The sequence below is a fragment of the Lacerta agilis genome, chromosome 17 (genome assembly GCF_009819535.1).
Source record: "Lacerta agilis isolate rLacAgi1 chromosome 17, rLacAgi1.pri, whole genome shotgun sequence".
Lineage (NCBI taxonomy): Eukaryota > Metazoa > Chordata > Lepidosauria > Squamata > Lacertidae > Lacerta > Lacerta agilis.
Genome location: NC_046328.1, coordinates 19,998,372 through 20,020,701, shown reverse-complemented (window position 1 = coordinate 20,020,701; position 22,330 = coordinate 19,998,372). Strand labels below are relative to the sequence as shown.

The window sequence follows — 22,330 nt, the reverse complement described above, 5'->3', positions numbered from 1 at the left end:
CAAGCTCCTCGGGGTCCAACCCTGCAGCTTTAAATGAATGTACCTGTAATGCAATCGTCATCCGAGGCCCTTCTTTGTGTGGAAGACTGAAAAGGGGCAACACAAGAACGGGCTCCCCAGGGAGACTCGTGTGACGCCTTCATTACATATCATTCAACACCAGGCCTAATTACCGTATTTTTCCATCTATAAGACACCCCCATGTATTAGACTCAGATTTAAGAAAATCCACCCCCAGCACTATCCGTGTATAAGGTGCCCCCTAATTTTGGACATTAATTTTTAGGAAAAAAACCTAGTCTTATACACGGAAAAATACGGTATATTCCTCTCCTCGCAGGCCTATGGCTTACCTATAGCCTTATAAATTTGCGGGTTGGGAAGGTATCGTTTTTGTTTGTTACTATGTTACGTATTTTTTGTGTTTTTATACGGAAACCGCCCTGTGATTCTCGGATGAAGGGCAGTGAATAAATTTAATAAATGAAATTTAAAAAATGCTGCCGATAGGGCCTAACTTAGGCCCATTATTTTCGGTGCGGCTTTGCTGAAAAGAATTTGGTCGGGTGCAACCCGGGCTCATTGACCACCTCCTGGGTGGCTCTGCCAGAGAGGGCAGAAGGAGGAGCAAATCTGTGGCTGGCAGGCCCTGTTTGTGTGTTTTAAAGTACTTCTTCACGCGGCACGCAATTAAACTGTGGAACTCCCTGCCACAGGATGCGCCAACCTGGATGGCTTGAGAAGGAGGATTAGGCAGAGGAGAGGGCTGCTAGCCATGAGGGCAATGCTTTGTCTCCACTGTTGGAGGCAGCAATGCTTCTGAATACCACAGGAGTCTTCTCTTGTTCTTGAATCCTGCTTGCAGGTTTCCCACAGGCAACTGGTCCAGGAACAGGAGGATGCTGGACCAGTTGGGCTACTGGCTTGATCCAGCAGGGATCTCTTCCTTCTTAAGTTTTCAATTTCCAGCCCTGCTGCAGAGGCCCTGATTTCGGCAACGTGACCCTCCTGTTTTCATTTATCAACTAATTTTAAAAACACTAAAAAAAACCCCATCTCCTGCTTGTATGTTGTTCGTTCCCAAAGGAGAAGGGAGGCACGGAGGCAAAACCACACGTCCTTTCTGCACACTGGCCCCAGCAAGCAAATTCCCCTTTTCCCACACCCAGGACCCTCATCTCTAGATAAAGGGCTTTTAGCGCCGCGGCCCTCAGAAATCTGCTCGCGGCCGATAAGGGTCTCTGCTGCCAGCCACTGGCACCCAGGGGGAAGTGGCAGTAAATTCCTCCGTCTGATTACAAAAGAGCTGCATGAGCCTGACTTCGTTTTATTATTATTGTGGAAACGGTAGATCGGGGGGAGGGAGGGGGGTGTCTTCATTCCCCATGGCTCTAATCTGGTTTCTTTTCCAGAGAATCAACAAAGTGAATGTCTATGTTTGCTAATTCGCTGCCTCTCTAGGGTCCCTCTCCCCATTCAGAAAAGGCCTGTAATAGGAATTTTTGCCTGGCTTTAAACAAGGGGGGGGGAGAGACTCTTTTTTCCTAGACCGAGGGCCGCATTTCCTTCTGGGAGACCTCCTGGGGGGCCACATTCCAGCAGTGGGCGGGGCCAGAGTCAAAAGTGGGTGGAGCAACAAATGAAACCCCACCCACCTTGTTTGTGCAGTAGGCTTGTTTCTAAATAGCTGCATACCCTTCATCATTCAAGCATTATCAAAGTTCAGGGACAAATTTCCTGTTGGGATTTGAATAGATTCAAGGAGAATAGATATTTGAATAGATATTATCCTTCCTTCCTCACGTTTGCGAGATCAGCAGAGTGGCATCCCTTTTGCAGCTTAAAAGGAAGCTTAGATAGGCTGGTATTCACCCCCCCCCCTTTTCTTCCCTACAAAACAATATTGACATAAATAGTCTTGTAAAAGGTGAAAATAACATTTACTGACTCAGAATATTTGTTTAAGAATAAGAACCGCTGCTTTGTTCAGGTATCCTAAAAACGGCAATTTGTTTACAAAGACATGCTTTAGTCTTGTTTGAGATGGAGCCAGATGTTTTCACATTTCTGGCTTGGTGAAAAGACACGAAAAAAGAGGTTGTGCCCAGGCATGTAGGAAAATACATAAAGCTATGCCCTCCCACTGTCAGGGCACAGTGGGAGTGTCTTTTACAAAGTTCCCTCTAGCAAACTTGCAGGAAAACTCTGTGAGCGTCAGCTCCTACCGTGTGCCTGTCTAGCAAGACATGAATCGTTGGTTTGACTGCGTTTTTAAATATCTTGCATGGGGGGTCTGGGTCTGAGGTTCCCTGCTTTGGGGCTAAACACACAGAGAGAAGCGCTCTGCAAATGTTCAGCCTGGATGCGTCAGGTCAGAAGTGTGTAGAGCGGGCTTCTTCAGCCTCATGCCCCAGACGTTGTTTCCGGCCAGCATAGTTCAGTGGTCAAGGATGCTGGGAAGTGTAGTTCATGAAATATCTGGAGGACTGAAGGCCCAAATACGGCTGCTGTAGAGGAAGAAGGGTTGTCGTGTTCCCCTAGCCCCCAGTGTGCTTCTCCACCTCGCTCCAGAACTTTTGTGGGCCTTCCCTCGTACTTTGATCTGGAAGCTGCAGTTAGTGCACAGTTGCTGACAGGAGTGAGACACTGTCAGCATATTAGAGACCTGCCCTGGTTGCCAGTTTGCTACTGGGCCAAGTTCAAGGTGTTACTATTAGCATATAAGGACCTTAACAACTTGGGGGGCAGTTTACCTTTGGGATCTCTTCTCTCTGAAGAGCTGGCATTGTACCAGGTGTAACATGACACCCATTCCACATTTGTAAGAAATCAGCATTCCACCTACACTTTGGAACTCCCTGCCTCTTGAAATCAGGCCGGCACCTTCCCTGTGCCCTTTTTTTTGCACCCGCTTAAAATGTTTTTGTTTAGACGAACCTATCCAGACATGTAGAGTTACAGACATGTAGAGTCACTTATCCTTGGTTTTAACCCCCCCCCCCCCCCGGTTTTAGATAGTTTTGAAAACAACAACTGATAATTTCATTTTTCTTCTTCCTCTTGCAAACCGCTTTGAGCGTTTTCTTTTTACAAATCAAGCGGTATGTGAATTTTATGAAACAAATAAAATAATAATAATAATAATAATAATAATAATAATAATAATAATAATAATAATAATAATTTTATTTATACCCCGCCCTTCCCAGCCAGAAAACCGGGCTCAGGGCGGCTAACATCAATTAAAATCACAGCAAGAAAACATAAAAACGATCAATTTAAAATAACAGATTAAAATACAAATTTAAAAATTCAATTAAAACTGCAGGTCTCAATTTCAAAATATCCCACCAATAAATAAATGCTTCCTCCAACAGTGGAGGCAGAACACTGCCACCTCTGTCTAGTACCGTGTTTCCCCGAAAATAAGACACTGTCTTATATTTATTTTTCCTCAAGAAGACACACTATGGCTTCTTTTCAGGGGGTGTCTTATTTTTATAACGTCACTTTCTGCCCGTCTTCTTAACTGCTCTGTGTTGGTACGCTGCATAGCCACACCTATCACCATGTCTTTGGGGTAGGGCTTATATCACACAAATGCTTAGAAATCCCAGTACGGCTTATTTTATGGGTATGTCTTATTTTCGGGGAAACAAGGTAGCACCCTGTCTAGTCTTACCCTCCACAAATGTGTCTGATCCTCTTTCAAAGCCATCCTAGCTGGTTGCCGTCACAACATCACATGGGAACAAATTCCACAATTGTGGCGCGCGAAGGAAGTGCTTTCTATTGCCAGTCCGGAATCCCCTTTAACATTCAGGGGTGTCAAATGCTCAGTTGTGCCACCTGCCTGTTTTGAGTCCCTGGAAAAGTGGGCAAACTGCAATGCTGACTAACCACCAGGTTGCAAGCTTGTTATAATGTCCCCACTTTTTAGGGGGGTGGGGAACCCAAGCTAAATCTGAGTGACTGGCTGCTAGGTGGCGGTGGCTGTGATCCTGCCTGATATTTTGCAGGTGATTGTGGAAGCCAGGGAGCTCAGACGCAGCCAGTGGAAGCCGAAATAGAGGACGGCGACGAAGAAGAGGAGGAGGAAAGCATTCCTGGGTGCACACTCTTCATAAAGAACCTCAACTTTGTCACTACAGAGGAGACTCTACAAGAGGTACGTGTCTGATGGCTGAGTGCATTGTGTTTGTTCCTCGGGCCCCTGGCCAAAGGCAGGAACTGCAACTTTTACTTTGCATTCACACGGCAGTCTGTCAGGAAACGGCCTACTCACAAGTAGAACCTTGGCAGAGACACATGCCCGACTGGCATGTTCCCTCCCTCCTGGGCGATCGTTTGGAAGCTTCTTAAGCTTCTTCAGCCCGAACATCACTGCGACTGATGTCGGAAGACATCAGCACGCTCTTAGGATCTGCAGAGTTTGCCCAGCTTGCGTGACAGACCACAGCAACTCAGCATGCTGGCTAATCTACTTTATTTACATATAATACACACACGGAGCTCTTGAACATGGCTCCCTCTCTCCTAAGCATCAGACAAGCAAAGAGAGAGAACAAAGGACAATAGTCCCACTTCAGGGAACACAGTAAGACAAACATCCTGTATTCGTCACTTCCCACTCTGGAATGAAAACACATACCCAGTCATGTGATAAACGCCAAACCCATGACTGCACACGGGGAATGAATCTTCCAACACAGTCTGTTCTGCTTTTATGCAGTTTTCCTAACTGTTAGTTGACTGCATTAAATCTGAGCTTTTTTTTTTACGTGAAGTAAAAGTCGCTTCCAGAAATATACTGGAATGTGGCGTAAGTTTAGCATTTGTTTCTGGGTGGTTTGCAAATTGTTGTTATTTTTTTCCCTCCTCTGGGGTTAAACTAAGAAGCGCACAACTTTTTCTTTCCAGGTTTTTTCCAAGGTGGGAGCCGTGAAGAGTTGCGCCATCTCAAAGAAGAAAGATAAAGCTGGTACGTCCTCTTGTCCGATTAATTAGCCCTTGGTATTCTGTCACCCTCTAGGGCAGCCTGTGCCAAACCGGTTGCCCTCCGTATGCTTTGGACTACAACTCCCATCATCCCCCTAGCAAAGATGAGCTAGGTAGGGCTGGTGGGAATTGTAGTCCAAAATGGATGTGCTGGCTGGGGCCTAGTGGAAACTGAGGTACAAAATAGCCGTGTTGGGTGGGGCTTCTGGCAGTTGTAGTCCAGGCTGGCAAAAACTGCTGTAGGGTGCGAGTTTTGTTGTTGTTGTTAAAAAAATGAGGTGCTAGTATAATAATAATAATAATAATAATAATAATAATAATAATAATAATAATAATTTATACATACATACATACATACCCCGCCCGTCTGGCTGGGTTTCCCCAGCCACTCTAGGTGGCTTTCAACAGAATATTAAAAATAATACAGCTTCAAACATTAAAAACTTCCCTAAACAGGGCCGCCTTCAGTTGTCTTTTAAAAGTAAAATAGTTGCTTATTGCCTTGACATTTGCTGGGAGGGCGTTCCACAGGGCAAGTGCCACTACCGAGAAGTCCCTCTGTCTGGTTCCCTGGAACCTCACTTCTCGCAGTGAGGAAACCGCCAGAAGGCCCTCGGCGCTGGACCACAGTGAGTGGGCTGGACAATGGGGGTGGAGACGCACCTTCAGGTATATAGGACCGAGGCCGTTTAGGGCTTTAAAGGTCAGCACCAACACTTTGAATTGTGCTCGGAAACATACTGGGAGCCAATGAAGATCTTTCAGGACCGGTCTTACGTGATCTTGGTGGCTGCTCCCAGTCACCAGTCTAGCTGCCGCATTCTGGATTAATTGCAGTTTCCGAGTCACCTTCAAAGGTGGCCCCACGGAGAGCACATTGCAGTAGTTCAAGTGGGAGATAACCAGAGCATGCACCACTCTGGCAAGACAGTCCGCGGGCAGGTAGGGTCTCAGCCTGCGTACCAGATGGAGCTGGTAGACAGCTGCCCTGAACACAGAATTAACCTGCACCTCCATGGACAGCTGTGAGTCCAAAATGACTCTTGGTCAAAGGGTTGCTGTAGCAGGATGGATGCCATGAGCAAGTGAAAAAGAGGCAACGTTACTTGGTACCAGCAGGTACTGCCACAAAAAAGTACTGACTTGTTTTATTTATACTTTTAGAAAAACATTTACATATTGGACATATCATAAGAATCTTATCACAGCAGTTTGTATCGATATAAAAACATAAAGCAACAATATAAAAATATAAATGATTATGTTTAGTGTTAGCATTTCAGTATATACCTGGTATATATTCTGTATACTGTATATTCAGTATATATTCTGAAGGAGGCCAAGGCAGCAAACAAACCAAGAATGAAACATTCCTTAAGGTAAAATTTAAAATCTAGAAACAGTTAAAAGTGCTATAAAGACACTGCTCCACAGGATTGCCAGGAACAAGATATTTTAGCTGTCAAATGCCTCGGTGAACAGGGATGCTTTTCAGATTCTTCCTGAAAGTCAACATTGAGGGAGATAGATGCACCTTGCCAGGGAGGGCATCGCACAAAGGGGGAGACCGTGTCATGGCTCAGTGCCAACCCCACCCAACCCCAGTGGCAGCACCACCAGCAAGTATTCAGCTCGTTGGGCCAGTGCAGTGGAGGCTTGTCTGTTGGAGCATGTGGGGCACTGCTCCACCTGCCGGCCTTCCTCCTCTCTGTTTTGCTGTTGTGGAACTGAGCAAGCAGGAGGATGGGAAGAAACCAAGAATTAATTGGCTTTGCCTGTCATTGGCTCTGGCGCCACCTACTGTTGGCCTCCCTTGCTTTCTGCCCTATCAGTCCCAGCAAACACCAGCCATCATGTCACCGTCGTCTCTCGCCTAGACAGCTTCCGATATTTCTGTCTCTCTGGACCTGGTAGGTAATGTTTCCTCTCCCCTCCGGCGCCCACAACACCTTTTGCACTTCTTTTCCAGGAGCGCTCCTTTCCATGGGGTTTGGATTTGTGGAATACAAGAAACCAGAGCATGCTCAGAAAGCCCTCAGACAGCTGCAGGTAATGCCGAACGCCTCTTTCTCTTCCACATGCAGAGAGTGGGGGCTGTAGCTTGTTAAGAGTGCCTGCTTGGGGTGCAGAGGGTCCCGGGTTCAATTCTTGGCCCCTCCAGTTTAAAAGGGACCAGGCAGCAGGCGCCAGTAAAGGACCATTCTCTGCCTGAGATCCTGGAGAGCTGCTGCCAGTCAGAGTAGGCAGTACTGGAGTAGATGGACAAATGGTCTGACCTGGTGTAATTCCGCTTTCTAAGTTGGGGAAAGGGCATGGTGCAGTGGTAGATCATGTGCCTTGCATGCAGAAAGTCTCAGGTTCAATTCTTGGCCTCTCCAGATAGGGCCCTTTCCATAAAACCCTGGAGGGCCGCTGCCAGTCATTTTTTTTTTTTTTACAGTACTGAACTAGATGGACCAGTGGTCTGATTCTAGATGTAAGGCGGCTTTGGGTGTCTTATACTTGGAGGTCTCTTGCATTCCCCCTTAGCAGTCTTTGCTTCCTTACAGGGTTGCTCCGTGGACGGTCATCAGCTGGAAGTGAAGATCTCCGAAAGAGCTGTCAAGTAAGTTCTTGTATTGGGATTGCACCTAGAATCGTAGAGTTGGAAAGGGACCCCAAGGGTCATCCAGTCCAACACCCTGCAGTGCAGAAATCGAAACATGCTCCTAGCCTTGCCCAAACTAAAGCTCCTGCTTTAAAAATAAAAACAAAACCCCCCAATTTTACTGAAGTAAATTGAACAAATCAGTACAATAAACATAATAGCGGTGCAAACCCCCCCCCCCCCCAGCAGTGCAGTATATCCTGGAGAGACTTAATTTCACATTGCACTATGGAGAGGGAGTCCTCTCTGTGTGTGCATTTGTTGTATATGAGATAAAACCCCACCAGACAGCATATATACCCCCCCAAGGTACTGCAGGCCTTTTATGTTGTTTTTTCAGCTAGTGCTGAACTCGCCAGAGTGGTGCATGCTCTAGTTATCTCCCGCTTGGACTACTGCAATACTCTGTACCTTTGAAGGTGACCCGGAAACTACAACTAATCCAGAATGCGGAAGCTAGACTGGTGACTGGGAGTGGCCGCCGAGGCCATATAACACCAGTCCTGAAAGACCTACATTGACTCCCAATACATTTCTGAGCACAATTCAAAGTGTCGGTGCTGACCTTTAAAGTCCTAAACCAGGGGTCAGCAAACTTTTGGAGCGGGGGGGGGGGGCGTCCACTGCCCCTCAGACCTTGTGGGGTGGCCAGACTATTTTGGGCGGGAAATGAATGAATTCCTATGCCCCACAAATAACCCAGAGACGCATTTTAAATAAAAACACACATTCTACTCATTTAAAAACACACTGATTCCCAGACCGTCTGTGGGCCGGATTTAGAAGGAGATTGGGCCGGATCAGGCTCCTGGGCCTCAGTTTGCCTACCCATGCCAAACGGCCTCGGCCCAGTATACCTGAAGGAGCGTCTCCACCCCCATCATTCAGGGCAGACACTGAGGTCCAGCTCTGAGGGCCTCCTGGCAGTTCCCTCACTGCAAGAATTGAGGTTAGAGGGAACCAGGCAGAGGGCCTTCTTGGTAGTGGCACCCTCTGTGTGGAATGTCCTCCCATCAGATGTCAAGGAAATAAACAACTACCTTACTTTTAGAAGACATCTGAAGGCAGCCATGTTTGAGGAAGTTTTAAATGTTTGATGTTTTATCGTGTTTTTAATATTCTTTTGGGAGCTGCCCAGAGTGGCTGGGGAAACCATCACAGATAGGCGGGGTATATTATTATTATTATTATTATTATTATTATTATTATTATTATTATTATTATTATTATTATTCCACATATTTTTATATGAACTTGAAAGCTGCAAGTCCAGTAAGCTTTTTGCGTTTGGGGGCAGTTGAGGTTCTGGCAGCCGCCACCATCCATGTCAGGAGTCCCCAAGAGCTGAAAACCTTTTAGTGGATTCTCCTATTTGATAGACATGTGGAGTTGGGCATCTTTTGCCAGCCGGCTTTGGGATCTATGCTGCCGCTTCACCCCAGGGTGGCGATCTTGGTCTGGAGCAAAGCTGTACATCCTTGCACCCCGAGGAAAATTAGCAGTGCCTACCTTGACGAAAGCTCCTGTTAGTTGGGGAGGAGGCAGATCCTGGGGGTGATGGAGGGACGAGCTCACCCCTGTCTCTTTTGATCCACCAGGTCAGCTGCGGTCTCAGCCCGGAAGAAGCAAACCGGCAAGAAGCAAAAGAGTTCCAAGATCTTAGTGCGTAATATCCCCTTCCAGGCAACCGTGAAAGAAATCAGAGAGCTTTTCAGGTAAGGAGGTATTTCTCGTAGCCACATTCAATGTCCCGTGTCTTGGAAGTGTAGCGATTTGTTGATTCTGTTCGTGTTGAAGTTACCTAGCCCAGAGAGGGCAAGTGCAGGTGTTGCTTAGCATCCAATCACTGCGGCATGGTCCTCACATAGTGTGCTCTGATTGGCCGCGTAGTTCTGAGGGAGTTTTGTCTTTATACATTTCGTTGAATGTATTCCTGCTACGAACAAGGCCTGGAGTGAGACAGACTTACACCCCTGTCTTCTTCTTTTCCCCTCAAGTTATATGCTGTTCTTGTTCAGTTGGCTCAGTACAGTGCTATCACGATCTTCTTTCCTCTCTCTGGACTCCTGTCTGTGTTATTTCACTGGCTTTTGCGGCACCCTGGTTTAGCAAAGGGCACAAGCTGCGGCTTTCGTTAGCCAAGTTGAACTGGCTGAAAACAAAGGAGGGTTGCCTTTAACTGTGTGGGGGGGAGGGTGTGATCTACAACAGCCCATTGTGGAATCGAGTGCTCTCATTCAGGGTTCCTACCAGCCAGGATCTCTTCAATGATACGCCGTTCCACCTCTGCACCCCCTGGTTTTCTGTCTCTCCCTTACAACAGTCTGGAAGAGGCCCCCCTCCCCCTGCCACCCATCTGATGTCCTTGGGAGCTGCTGCTGATCCGTGTCGACAGTATTAAGAGAGATGCACCTATTGGCCTAATTTGGAGTATCTTCCTCCCCTCGATTATGCCCTTCTGGAACTGAGCAGGGAGGAGGATGGAGACAAAGCTAGCATTAGGTGGCTCTGCCATCTGCCATTGCTTCTGGGTCCACCTCCCTGCTTCCTGCCCCACCAGTCCCAGTGGGCACCAGCTGCCGCAGGTTGTGATTCCTGCATTGCAAGGGGGTTCGACTGGATGACATTGGGGGGACCCCTCCCTACTCTTAACAAGCCTGCGGTTCTATGCTTTTTATACCCCTGTGAATAAAAGGGTTGTGTGGGTACCAACTGCTCTTCCTTTGCCGGACCGCCAGGGGGCACTCTTAGCCTTTGCTGGAGAGGAGAGCTCAAGCTCTCCCTGGAAGGCTCTGTGCTAGGCATTGATAGCTGCCCGTGGAGGTTAAAGGCTCTGGTCAGGTGGAGGTGGGAGAAACCAAGGTTTGTGTGTCTGCGGAAGCCGGCGTCTGTTGCCTTAACCTGCATCCTTAGAAATGGTTGTACCCCCTGCATTGATGCTGGGAATGGCTGGAGAGACATTTACTCGCCTCTGTGGGCACTCGCTATTTTTTTCTTTTTCTTTTGAAGGAAAAGGCTCATTTCCCCACCAGGATTTGCAAGCTTACAAATTAGCGGGGGGGGGGGAAGGTGGGAGAGGGAGCACAAAGCGAACAGAGGATTTTGCTTCCCGGCTCGGAGCGAAAAGGGTGCCCCTCGCCTTTGTACCTTCTCAAAGGCCACAAGCGTGGCTCAGAGCATCTCGGTGGTGGACCAAAAACGCATGTGCTGTTTTCTCACCCTCCAGAGCATTTTTTGGTGGTTGTTCCTGTGCTGACAGTGTGTAAAGGCTGAAGGCTTAGAATTTACCCAGCGGTTTGGTTTTGGTTTTGATTTTGTTGGTGGACCTTCTGAGTACATGCCAAAAGGCAAAAGACCAGCACCCCTCGCCCCCTGCCTCAGGCTTCTTGTCTCAGCAGATGTGAAACCCAGGGAAATTCAGGGCTGGTGTCAAATCTCTCTCTTGTATTTCTCTGTCTCTTTTTGCAATGACTGCTGCATTTTGCACTAAGTGAGGGCCGAAGGACTTGTGATGCCTGCTTTGCCCTTTGACTGCTCTGCCTGTTCTGAAAGACAGGGGAGAAGGCTCCCAGGCTCAATGAGCCGAGAGGGGCATTGGTGGAATCCTTCCCTTTTGCATGACAGTGGCATATACCCACCCCCTTTTTTGCTTTGCCTATCATGCTTGTGGACAGGAGTTAGCAGTAGTCTTACAAGAGTGTGTGTGTGTGTGTGTGAGAGAGAGAGAGAGAGAGTGAGAGAAACATTGGGACTGGGGAATAAGGGGTTAAAGAGTGTTTGGCCAGTGTCCCATTTTAGAAGAACCAGGGGGTGGGAGCTGCTTCCTTGCTTGAGAGCCAGTGTGGTGTAGTGGTTAAGAGTGGTAGACTTGTAATCTGGTGAACCGGGTTCGCGTCTCCGCTCCTCCACATGCAGCTGCTGGGTGACCTTGGGCTAGTCACACTTCTCTGAAGTCTCTCAGCCCCACTCACCTAACAGAGTGTTTGTTGTGGGGGAGGAAGGGAAAGGAGATTGTTAGCCGCTTTGAGACTCCTTCGGGTAGTGAAAAGCGGGATATCAAATCCAAACTCCTCCTCTTCTTCTTCTTCTCCCCTGGCTAACTACCAGTTAGTCTGACTAGGGTCCCTGCGTGCAAAAGGCTCCTCTGAGCATGTGCAGAATGCCTTTCCCTCCCCAATTGAGTAAGGGAAAGGCAAGAGAGCAAAGTTGCCAGGAGCAGAAGTTTCATTCAGTCCCCATCCCAAGTTTAGAACCTTGGGACTCGGCATGATTCTAGAGCAGGTATAGCATGGAAAAAAATGAATGAGGTAGGAAAATTTAGTCCTTGGGACCAGAGGTTATTTTAGGAGCCAGGGAGGAAAGCCACTAGGGTAGGGGGGTCATAGTTCATTGTCAGAGCACTTTCTCTGAACGTAGACCCCAGTTCAGTTCTTGGCCTCTTCAGGGGAAAGGATCGGGTATCAGGTGACAGGAAAAGACCCTTCTCTGCCTGAAACTCTGGAGAGCCACTGCCAGTCAGAATTATCAATGCCCGGCTTGATTGACAAGTGCTCTGACCTGGTTTAAAGAACAAAGGAGGAACTCCAGGTGCTTTAAATGGTTTATTATGAGCCCAAAGCATTTTTATGTGGGGGTGCAGGAATCATTTATCAGCATACAAACAACATAAAGGAAGGGAAAAGATAATTGGTTCGAAATACAATAGAGCGAAACTTGGAAAATGCAGAGCGTTGAAGGAGGAAGGTGGAAGAATGGCGCTCTTTCTCGCTTCATCTTTCAGCTCTATGTGCTTTTCAAGGCTCAGGTTAACTCTTCTGGATCAGGCTCTTGCTTAGATCCCTAAAAAAGTGAATTGTGTGGGTGTTTTCTCTCTCTTTTCTGCCTCAAGGGGTGGTGTGTGTGTGTGTGTGTGTGTGTGTATACAGGAGCGAGTGAGAGAAATGACCAAAGTGGGTGGCACCCCCGTGGTACGACCTCAAAAATCCAACTGTGCCCATTGACCTAAAATGCGGGTGTCTCTAGAGCAAGGGCTCCAAATGGATGGAGCTATACATGATGCTCAGGGACCCTCCTGCATGCCACCCCCCCTATGGAACTTCATGCATTGAACTTGTAGGTCTGCAGCACAATGCTACCCATGTTCAGCTGAATGTGCTTGGAAATCACTCCTTTGATCGGTAACCCTGAAAACTTGGGAGCGGACGAGATGGGGAAAGGGCCATTGTAGCTCAGTGCTAGAGCATCTGCTTTGCATGCAGAAGATCCCAGGTTCAGTCCCAATGGCATCTCTAGATACGGCTTGGAGAGATCCCTGGTCTGAAACCTTGGAGCGCCACTCCCCTTCAGTGTAGACTTCTAACCTAGATGGAGCAATGGTCTGGCTTGATGTAAGGCAACTTCCTACATTCTCATGTGATTTCATGGATATGACCCCGGGAATCTCACTCCCATTATCCTGGGTTTCTGTTGGCATTGGGGATAAACCAGGTTTTCTTTTGCTTGTGCATGGCTCCAGGTAATATCAACTGGTAATTTATTCTGCTTTTATTTGCTTATTTGGAGTTTTAAGGATTTGCGAAATTTCTGACTCTTGTGAAAACCTCTGCCTCTTACTGTTGTTAAGCTTTGTGCATGCCATCTGTGATTGCTGGCTTTTATGCTGCATTTTGATTCTATGGTCTATGTCTTTCGTTACCTAATTGTGTTCTTAACTTCTGCTGAAATACACCCTGAGATCTTTTTGTCATTGGACAGCATCTAAGTATCTTAAACAAATAATTGCTCAGCTGTGTTTGGCGGTTTAGGTAGCCGTAGCTTAGACCAATATTGTTTTGCTTAAAACATTGAAATGCTTATTGTTATTTATTTACTAAAATGCTTGAAGACCGCTGTTCATCAGAAAAGAAATCAAAGCGATTACAACAGAGGTGTATCTATACCATTACAAACCATGTAAACATTTAAAATCAGATATCGAGTAACCGTTACGTACAGATGTTTTCTGAATTGCCTATGCATAAGCTTGGCGATAGAAAAGCTTTCAGCAGGAGTTTAAAGACTAAAGCAGAAACTCTGTTGGCAGAGTATTCCACAGGGCTGCCTATAATCTCAGTGATCCAAGTTGACATGTAAGGGTTAAGCCGATCCCTAAGGTACCCTGGACCTAAGTTGTTCAGGCTTTGTACCGGTAGTAACACAAGACTTTGCACCTGTATTGGTGGTAGATGGGCAGCCGGTGCAAATATTTTGGCAATGGGGTCAGTCATGTGCCCCATCAGCCGTCTGGCCACCATGTTATACATCAGCTGGAGCTTCTGAACCAGGCCCAAGGGCAGCCCATTGCAGTAGCAGACCCTCCAAGTGTCCCTATTTTCCAGGGACGTCCCTGATTTAGAGAAGCCGTCCCAGTTTCTGATTTGATCCTGGAATGTCCCACTTTTCCTTAGGACGTCCCTATTTTCATTGGAGAAATGTTGGAAGGTATGAAGTTATCCGACCCCTGAGTCGTCTGAAGGAAACCCTGTATAGGGAAGGGTTTGTGGTTTTTTTTAAAAAAATGTTTTATTGTGTTTTTATATGTGTTGGAGTGGCTGGGGCACCCCAGTATGATGTGTGGGGTATAAATAGTAAAATCATCATCATGTAATGGGACGTCCCTATTTTCATCGGAGAAATGTTGGAGGGTATGCAGTAGTCCAGCTTCAAGGCTATGTTGACACCTGCAGGTGTGAAAGTCAGTGTACTAGACTAATGTATTGCCTCGTTAATGGACTGGATGAGAGCCAATAAAGTGAAACTCAATCCAGATAAGGCTGAGGCACTGTTTGTGGACAGTTCCCTTCATCAGGTGGCTGAGACATAACCTGCTCTGAATAATAATATTAATAGTTTTATTATTTGTATCCTGCCCAGCCACTCTGGGCGGCTTCCAACATACATAAAAACATAATAAAACTTTAAACATTAAAAACTTCCTGATACAGGGCTGCCTTCAGATGTCCTCTAAAGCTTGTATAGTTACCGTATTTTTCCGCTCCATAGGGCACACCGGACCATAGGGCGCACCTCGTTTTTAGAGGAGGAAACCCAGAAAGAAAAAAAATCCCCCTGGTTTTCTTCCTCTAAAAGCCCTGTTTTTTGAGGATCAGCTAAAAGTTTAGCAACTTTTTTGCAAAGGAAAAAGCCCTGGTTTTTTTGAGGATCAGCTAAAAGTTTTGCAGCTTTTTTTGCAAAGGGAAAAACCCTGTTTTTTTGAGGATCAGCTAAAAGTTTTGCAGCTTTTTTTGCAAAGGGGGAAAAGCAAAGAGGAAAAGACCCCTTTTTATGGGGTTCAACTCACATTTCTGCAGCTTCTAAAGGAAAGGAAGCTTTTTCTACAGTTTCCAGACAGATAATCTTATCAGCCAGTCACATGAAACAAACAACCCCCCCCCCCCTGCAGCACATTCAACAAAGGAGGGCGGGGCTGAAAGAGATCCGGGACTCTTATCTCTCTCCCGATCTCTTGCTGATCAGCTGCTGTGGTGGTCCTTTCAACACCCCATTTTCTCTTTGTAAAATAAAAAGCATGATCCTCTTTTGGCCCCTGGGCAATTCGGCTCCAGGGGCCACCATTCGCTCCATAAGACGCACAGATATTTCCTCTTCCTTTTTAGGAGGAAAAAGTGCGTCTTATGGAGCAAAAAATACGGTACTTATCTCCTTGACACCTGATGGGTGGATGTTCCACAGGACGGGCGCCACTACTGAGAAGGCCCTCACTGCCTGTTTCCCTGTAACCTCACTTCTCGCAGTGAGGGAACCGCCAGAAGGCCTTGGAGCTGGATCTCAGTGTCTGGACTGCTCTTAATGCAGTTGCACATCCTCTGAAGGAGCGGCTGCATAACTTGGGGCTACTGCTGGATCCATTGCTGTCGCTTGAGGCTCAGGTGGACTCTGTGGCCCAGCTGCACCCCTTTCTGGACAGGGGTAGCCTAACCTCTGTCATCTATGCCTTGCTAACCTCTGGGTTAGATTGCCGCAATGCGAGATATGTGGGGCTGCCTCTGAACTGAAGACTGTTTGGAAGCTTCAGCTGGTGCAGAATTCAGCTGCTAGGCTGTTCACAGGGGCAAGGCAGTTTGAGCATGTAACACCAAACCTGGTCTGACTGCCCTGGCTGCCAGCTAGTCCTCCCCCCCCCAATTTTCTTTTTTGTTCCATGCACAGGGGAGCCCAGACCCACAGATAACAGCCTCGCTCCAGAGAACAAGGAGTCTTGCTGTCAGTTGTTTGTGCCGGGCAGCTCCTTCACTCTGGGCTTTAGAGCAAAGATATATATTCCAGAAGAGCATCTAAACAAAACTCAGCAGTGGCTTCGTTTCCCCCCTGCAAAACACACACACACTGAAATGAACACTTCTTAGAAGTAGTTTTTCTCCTCCTGCGGTGACTGCAATCGAAATGGCAGTGGGCAAAGGATTTTTCTAGCTGGCAGTAGAATTGAAAACTCTCCCTGGTAGTTTTAGGTGCAAATGCAGGTAGACGGTGGCTGAGTTCTTAAAATGCCAAATATATATTTGTGTGGGGTGTGTGTGTGTGTGTGTGTGTGTCTTCAGCCAAGCTCTGAGACAGCTGGCACCAGCTGGTCCCATTCTGGCACAGACAGACCAAAGTCGAAAGAATCAGAGGCAGGTGATGTTGTCAAAGGTAGGCTGGCAGTCAGGTTCACAATCAGCAAGCGAAGGTGAAGGAAGGGCGGTCGAAGAAAGTAAAAGGAGGGTTGTGGATCAGGCCAGTGGGCCCATGTAGACCCACACCCTCTTCTCACAGTGGCCAGCCAGATGCCCATGGGAAACCTGCAATGCAGGACCAGACACAAGAGGACTGTCCCCTCCTGCAGTTTCCAGCAACCGGTTTTCAGATGCATCACTGCTTTCGACCACGGCGGAAGAGCACAGCCATCGTGGCCACTGTTACCCCCCCTCCTCCTCCATGAATTTGTCCAATCCTTTTTTAAAGCCATCCAAGTTGGCGGCCGTCGCTGCCTCCTGCGGAAGTGAGTTCCATAGTTTAACTAAGAGATGCATGAAAAGGTCCTTTCTTTTATCCGCCCTCAATCTTCTGCATTGCATGCAACTCCAGGCATCTCCTAGGTTAAGGTTGGGAAGAACTCCTGCCTGAGAGTCCAGGGAGCTGCTGCCAGTCAGTGTGGTGGTGGTAGTGATTATGATAATAAATAAATAAATAAATAAATAAATAAATAAATAAATAAATAAATAAATAAATAAATAAATAAAATTATTTATACCCCGCCCATCCGGCTGGGTTTCCCCAGCCACTCTGGGAGGCTCCCAACCAAATGTTAAAAACACAATACAGCGTTAAACATTAAAAACTTCCCTAAACAGAGCTCCCTTCAGACGTCTTTTAAAAGTCAGATAGTTGCTTATTTCCTTGACATCTGATGGGAGGGTGTTCAATAGGGCAGGTGCCAATACCGAGAATGCCCTCTGCCTGGTTCCCTGTAACCTCGCTTCTCGAAGTGAGGGAACCGCCAGAAGGCCCTCGGAGCTGGACCTCAGTGTCCGGGCTGAACAATGCGGGTGGAGACGCTCCGTTTAGGGCCTTAAAGGTCAGTACCAACACTTTGAATTGTGCTCGGAAACATACTGGGAGCCAATGTAGGTCTTTCAGGACTGGTGTAATATGGTCTCAGCGGCCACTCCCAGTCCCCAGTCTGGAGAGGATTGCACAGATTTGCAGAGGACATTACTGAGCTTCATTGGATGTCTAGGAGTTCTAGCGTCATGAGAAAGGGAGAAAAACTTATTCTCTGTCCACTTTCTCTACGCCCTGCACAATTTTATAAACTTCTGTCACGTTGCCTCTTGGCTCTCCTTTTCTCTAAACTGAAAACACTGCGACATCGTTCATCTGCTCATCGTCTTTCTCTCTGGGAGGTGGTGCTGGTCGGGTCCATAGGCAGTAGGCAGGTGAGCAGGCAGTGGAGACAACAGAAGGAAGAGAGGGTAGGTTCACTCGGAAGGAGAAGAGACCCACAGGTGGAGAGCATCTTGCCCAATGGCCCCCCATTCTCGCACCCAACTCCCAACAACAACCTGGGACCGTCGCCGACGCTCCCCACAAATTGCCCAAACTTGGTGGTGGTGTTCATGCCGTGGCCCTGCTAGAGTGCTGCAGCAGTGCAAGGGTTAAAAAAGGCGAACGGAGGAAACAAGGTATTTCAGACTCTCATTATTCACTGCCAGCTTTCCCCAAAATGGTATTAATTTCGTGCTGTCACGCAGGACTGCATCGTGTCTGTTCCAGTGGAGCCTAGCAGAGACTGGGTGGGGAAGGCGCACATGGTCTCCCTGCCAAATGGATGGTTTTTTCTTTCTTTCTTTCTGGAAGGAGCAGCTTTGGCTTCAAAAAAAAGGGGGGGGGTTATTTATTTATTTTGCTTCTTCTCCATCCTGAGTACCTTTAATCTGGGAAGCTGGTGGGATTGGGTGCCTTGTGTTGCACTTCTCCCTTCAAACTTTCCCCCTTAGCTGCACAACTGGTTACTCCAAAATTTCATGGCAGGTTGCAGGGAAGGCATATCCTCTTGAGAAATTAGGCGCTGTTGTATTTTATTTGCTTTTAACATTCTACACCAGAGGGACGTGGGTGGCGCTGTGGTTTAAACCACTGAGCCTAGGGCTTGCCGATTGGAAGGTCGGCGGTTCGAATCCCGGCGATGGGGTGAGTTCCCGTTGCTTGGTCCCTGCTCCTGCCCACCTAGCAGTTCGAAAGCACACAGTGCAAGTAGATAAATAGGTACCGCTCTGGCGGGAAGGTAAACGGCATTTCCGTGCGCTGCTCTGGTTCACCAGAAGCGGCTTTATCATGCTGGCCACATGACCCGGAAGCTGTCTGTGGACAAACGCCGGCTCCCTCCGCCTATAGAGCGAGATGAGCGCCGCAACCGCAGAGTCGTCCACAACTGGACCTAATGGTCAGGGGTCACTTTACCTTTACCTAACCTTCTACACTAAGGTAACACCCAGCTCCATATATTTATCTGAGAGGAGTGAGAAACCCTGTAGGACAGTGGTTCCCAATGGGCTAAAGTGCTGTGGGCCCCCTGTTTTTCCAAAGCTAAGCCATGGACCCCCTACTTTTCAAAATTTTGATGTCTCTGTGGTAGTTTTTGTTATGTTCCGTGAATGGTGCCATGGACCCACTGGGTGATTATACGCAGACCCCTTGTGGTTTGTGGACCAGCACTGCTGTAGGAGACTATAACACCTGCCCTCATAAGCTGCTATGTATGGTCTTTCTACCCCTTAAAAACTCCAGCAGTTGTAGCCTGCAATTTTACCTATGGTTCCATGAGGACTAGAACCATGCCTACATGGCTGTACGGGGAATGAGCATGATGCTCTCTGGATGTGGGACTACAACTCTCATCATCCTTTACTGTTGGCCATGCTGGCTGAGGCTGATGGGAATTTGAAGCCACCATCATGTTGGCTAGCCCTGGTGTAGAGAACGACCAGTCCGGTTTCCCTACCTCTTCTGCATGCATTTATTCAGGTTCTCGTCCCTAAGCATTTACTGGGTTGTCCTATGTTTTGGCTACAGGTAGGAGATAAAATCTTCTTTCCTTTATGTAAACAAAAACTTCCTGCATGAATAAAACAAGCATATTAAGGAGAAGAAAACAAGCATATCAAGGAGAAGATTAAACCCTTTTCCATATCTGTGTTTGTATTTTATATATGCTAGCTGACAGTACTTCCTGGCATTGCTCGGGAATTCTTAGAAACCAAAAAACACTGAGATTTATTTGTGGGTAATTATTTGTATAGCTTCTTAATAGGGCTGGGTGATATATCTTCCAAAACTGTTTTGAAGTTTGTATCTTGATATCTGTTTCATACTTTTTGACATGGCAATATTTTGCGAATTATGATGTGTCGTCCAAAACCGGTTTCAAGTCCATATCGTGATATAGGTTTCAAAATTATTGACATGGCAGTATATTGCGAATCATGATGTGTGCATGCTATGCAAAAATCACAATGTGGGAGAAACCGTGAAGCCAGACAATGCCTCTACATAGCTCCATGCTTATTTCAGACATTGTGATCTATTGGTATATCGTGATGTTTAAAGGTAAAGGTAAAGAGACCCCTGACCGTTAGGTCCAGTCGTGGACGACTCTGGGGTTGTGGCGCTCATCTCTCTTTATTGGCTGAGGGAGCCGGCGTACAGCTTCCGGGTCATGTGGCCAGCATGACTATGCCGCTTCTGGCGAACCAGAGCAGCGCATGGAAATGCCTTTTACCTTCCCGCTGGAGCAGTACCTATTTATCTACTTGCATTTGACGTGCTTTCGAACTGCTAGGTGGGCAGGAGCTGGGACTGAACAATGGGAGCTCACCCCGTCGTGGGGATTTGAACCGCTGACCTTCTGATCGGCAAGCCCTAGGCTCTGTGATGATATATTGCGATATTGAAAACCAGATATCGCCCAGCCCTACTTCTTAATGCTGGGGGGGACGGTGACACCTATTTTCATTCTAAGGCTGTTGGGTATGGCATACAATCTTGCCAAATTTTGTTAAAAGCATTGGAGTTTTGAAAGGTTCGGGTCTGCCATCTTGATTCAGAATTGCGTCCAATTTGTAGCCGAACGAGCGGATAACCTGCTCCTCAGTCTTGGGAACCATCATGCCAAATTTTGTTACGATATCATTATGAGTTCTCTGAATGCACTGGGATTAGATGGACAGACAGACAAAGAAAATTCAAAATCTATGGATGATGATAGATGTGGATGATTGATGAGGATGTTATAGATGATAGACGTGAAGAAGATCAGCTTTGAATTTGTCCCGCAGAAGCTGAATGTTAGAAGATTTAGGATAGACGAAAGCAGGTTTGTCACACACTGCATAATTGAAATATGGAACTCACTTTCACAAGAGGTAGTGATGACAGCCAACTTGGATGGCTGCTAGCCACAATGGCTGCGTTCTACCTTCCCCGACCAAGCCAGTATGCTTCTGAATACCAGCTGCTGGTCTTCAGCAGTGGGAGAGAACTTTTGCCCCGCCCTCACCACCTGCTTGTGGGCTTCCCATTGGGGCACCTGCTTGGCCACTGTGAGAGACCAAGATGCTGGACTCAATAGTCCATTGGTCTGAGCTAGGAGGGCTGCTCTGGGCTTCTTACAGGCTGGATTTGTCCACAACAAATCTCAGAATCCAGCCTCATTTGGTAAGCCACGGCCTCTCAAAGCTTCGATTTCCCTCACCTGCATAATGGAAACAAGAGTTGATCTCTTCTGCAGGGATGTTTGGAGCACCGACACAATGTCTTCAACTATCTCCCCGTGGCGGCCGCCACTCTTCCACCACCCGGTACCCCTTTGTGTTTGTGTGTCCACCTCCACCGACGATTAAGTGTTTATGCCGCATCTTTAACATTTGCCTGGATATTTCCTTTTTCTCGCTAAGCTACTCAAATTGGGGAGGTGTGTGTGAGCAGCTACACCCCCACACCTTTCCCCATGCCCCCTTGTTTTGTATCTCATTTTCGCACTATCATCGAGCTCTCCCCCCTCCTTCCCCAGCTCCTGTTTGCAAGGCTGTTTTGACAGCTTCTGTCAGTAAAGTACAGCTGGCTGCCATCACCTCTTATTGGCTGCAGACACCTCTGGCATCATGCTGAATATGATTAAAATCTGATTAATGGCGGAGGGGAGGAGGCGTAGTAGGTGCTCCCCCCCCCACCCCCCAACAAGCACCTCGCAACACCACCATCTTAAACTGTTTCAGTGGCCACTAGGGCTGTTTGTATTTCTCTAAGCGCTGGGGCCCAGAGAAGAAATAAACAATAGGATGTGTGCTAATGGTCTTTTCACACCATTGCTTTTGGGGTGGCGGAGTTGAGACTCTTGATAGGGATAGCCAACATGGCGGAATACAAGTCCCAGTGTTCCTAGCCAGCATGGACAGTGAAACTAAGAAGAGATTTGCTGCTGGCCCATCTCTCCATGCATCCTGTTCTCACAGTGACCAAAAAGTGGGAAGGCGTCAAGCAGAGCTGAACATAGCTGCCATGATGATAATGATGATAATTTATTTGTATCCCACACACCTGACTGGGTTGCCCCAGCCGCTCTGGGAGGCTTCCAACATATATAAAAACACAATAAAACATTAAACATTCAAAAGCTTCCCTATATAGGACTACCTTCAGATGCCTTCTAAAGGTTATATAGTTACTCATCTCCTTGACACCTGACATTCTAACAGGGCGGGCGCCACTACTGAGAAGGCCCTCTGCCTGGTTCCCTGTAGCTTCACTTCCTGCAGTGAGGGAACCACCAGAAGGCCCTCAGTGCTGGACCTCAGGGTCCGGGCTGAATGATGGGGGTGGAGATGCTCCTTCAGGTATACAGGGCCGAGGCCGTTTAGGGCTTTAAAGGTCAGCACCAACACTTTGAATTGTGCTCGGAAACATACTGGGAGCCAATGTAGGTCTTTCAGGGCTGGTGTGGTATGTTCCTGGTGGCTGCTCCCAGTCACTAGTCTAGCTGCCGCATCCTGGATGCGTTTTAGTTTCTGAGTCACCTTCAAAGGTAGCTCCATGTAGAGCGCATGGATTGGTCTGATCCTCCTGGATCACTCCAAAGGCCCATCTACCCCA

General features: G+C 47.4%; 1 protein-coding gene across 1 annotated transcript in view; it reads left to right on the top strand.

The window, feature by feature from the left end:
- RBM19 (RNA binding motif protein 19) overlaps positions 1-22,330 on the top strand; it is a 99,141-nt gene that overhangs the window by 17,841 nt on the left and 58,970 nt on the right. The window contains exons 17-21 of the mRNA XM_033174638.1: positions 4,020-4,168; positions 4,921-4,981; positions 6,968-7,047; positions 7,548-7,603; positions 9,244-9,360. Of these exons, the coding sequence (XP_033030529.1) occupies positions 4,020-4,168; positions 4,921-4,981; positions 6,968-7,047; positions 7,548-7,603; positions 9,244-9,360 (463 nt within the window). The remainder of the gene's footprint in view (positions 1-4,019; positions 4,169-4,920; positions 4,982-6,967; positions 7,048-7,547; positions 7,604-9,243; positions 9,361-22,330) is intronic.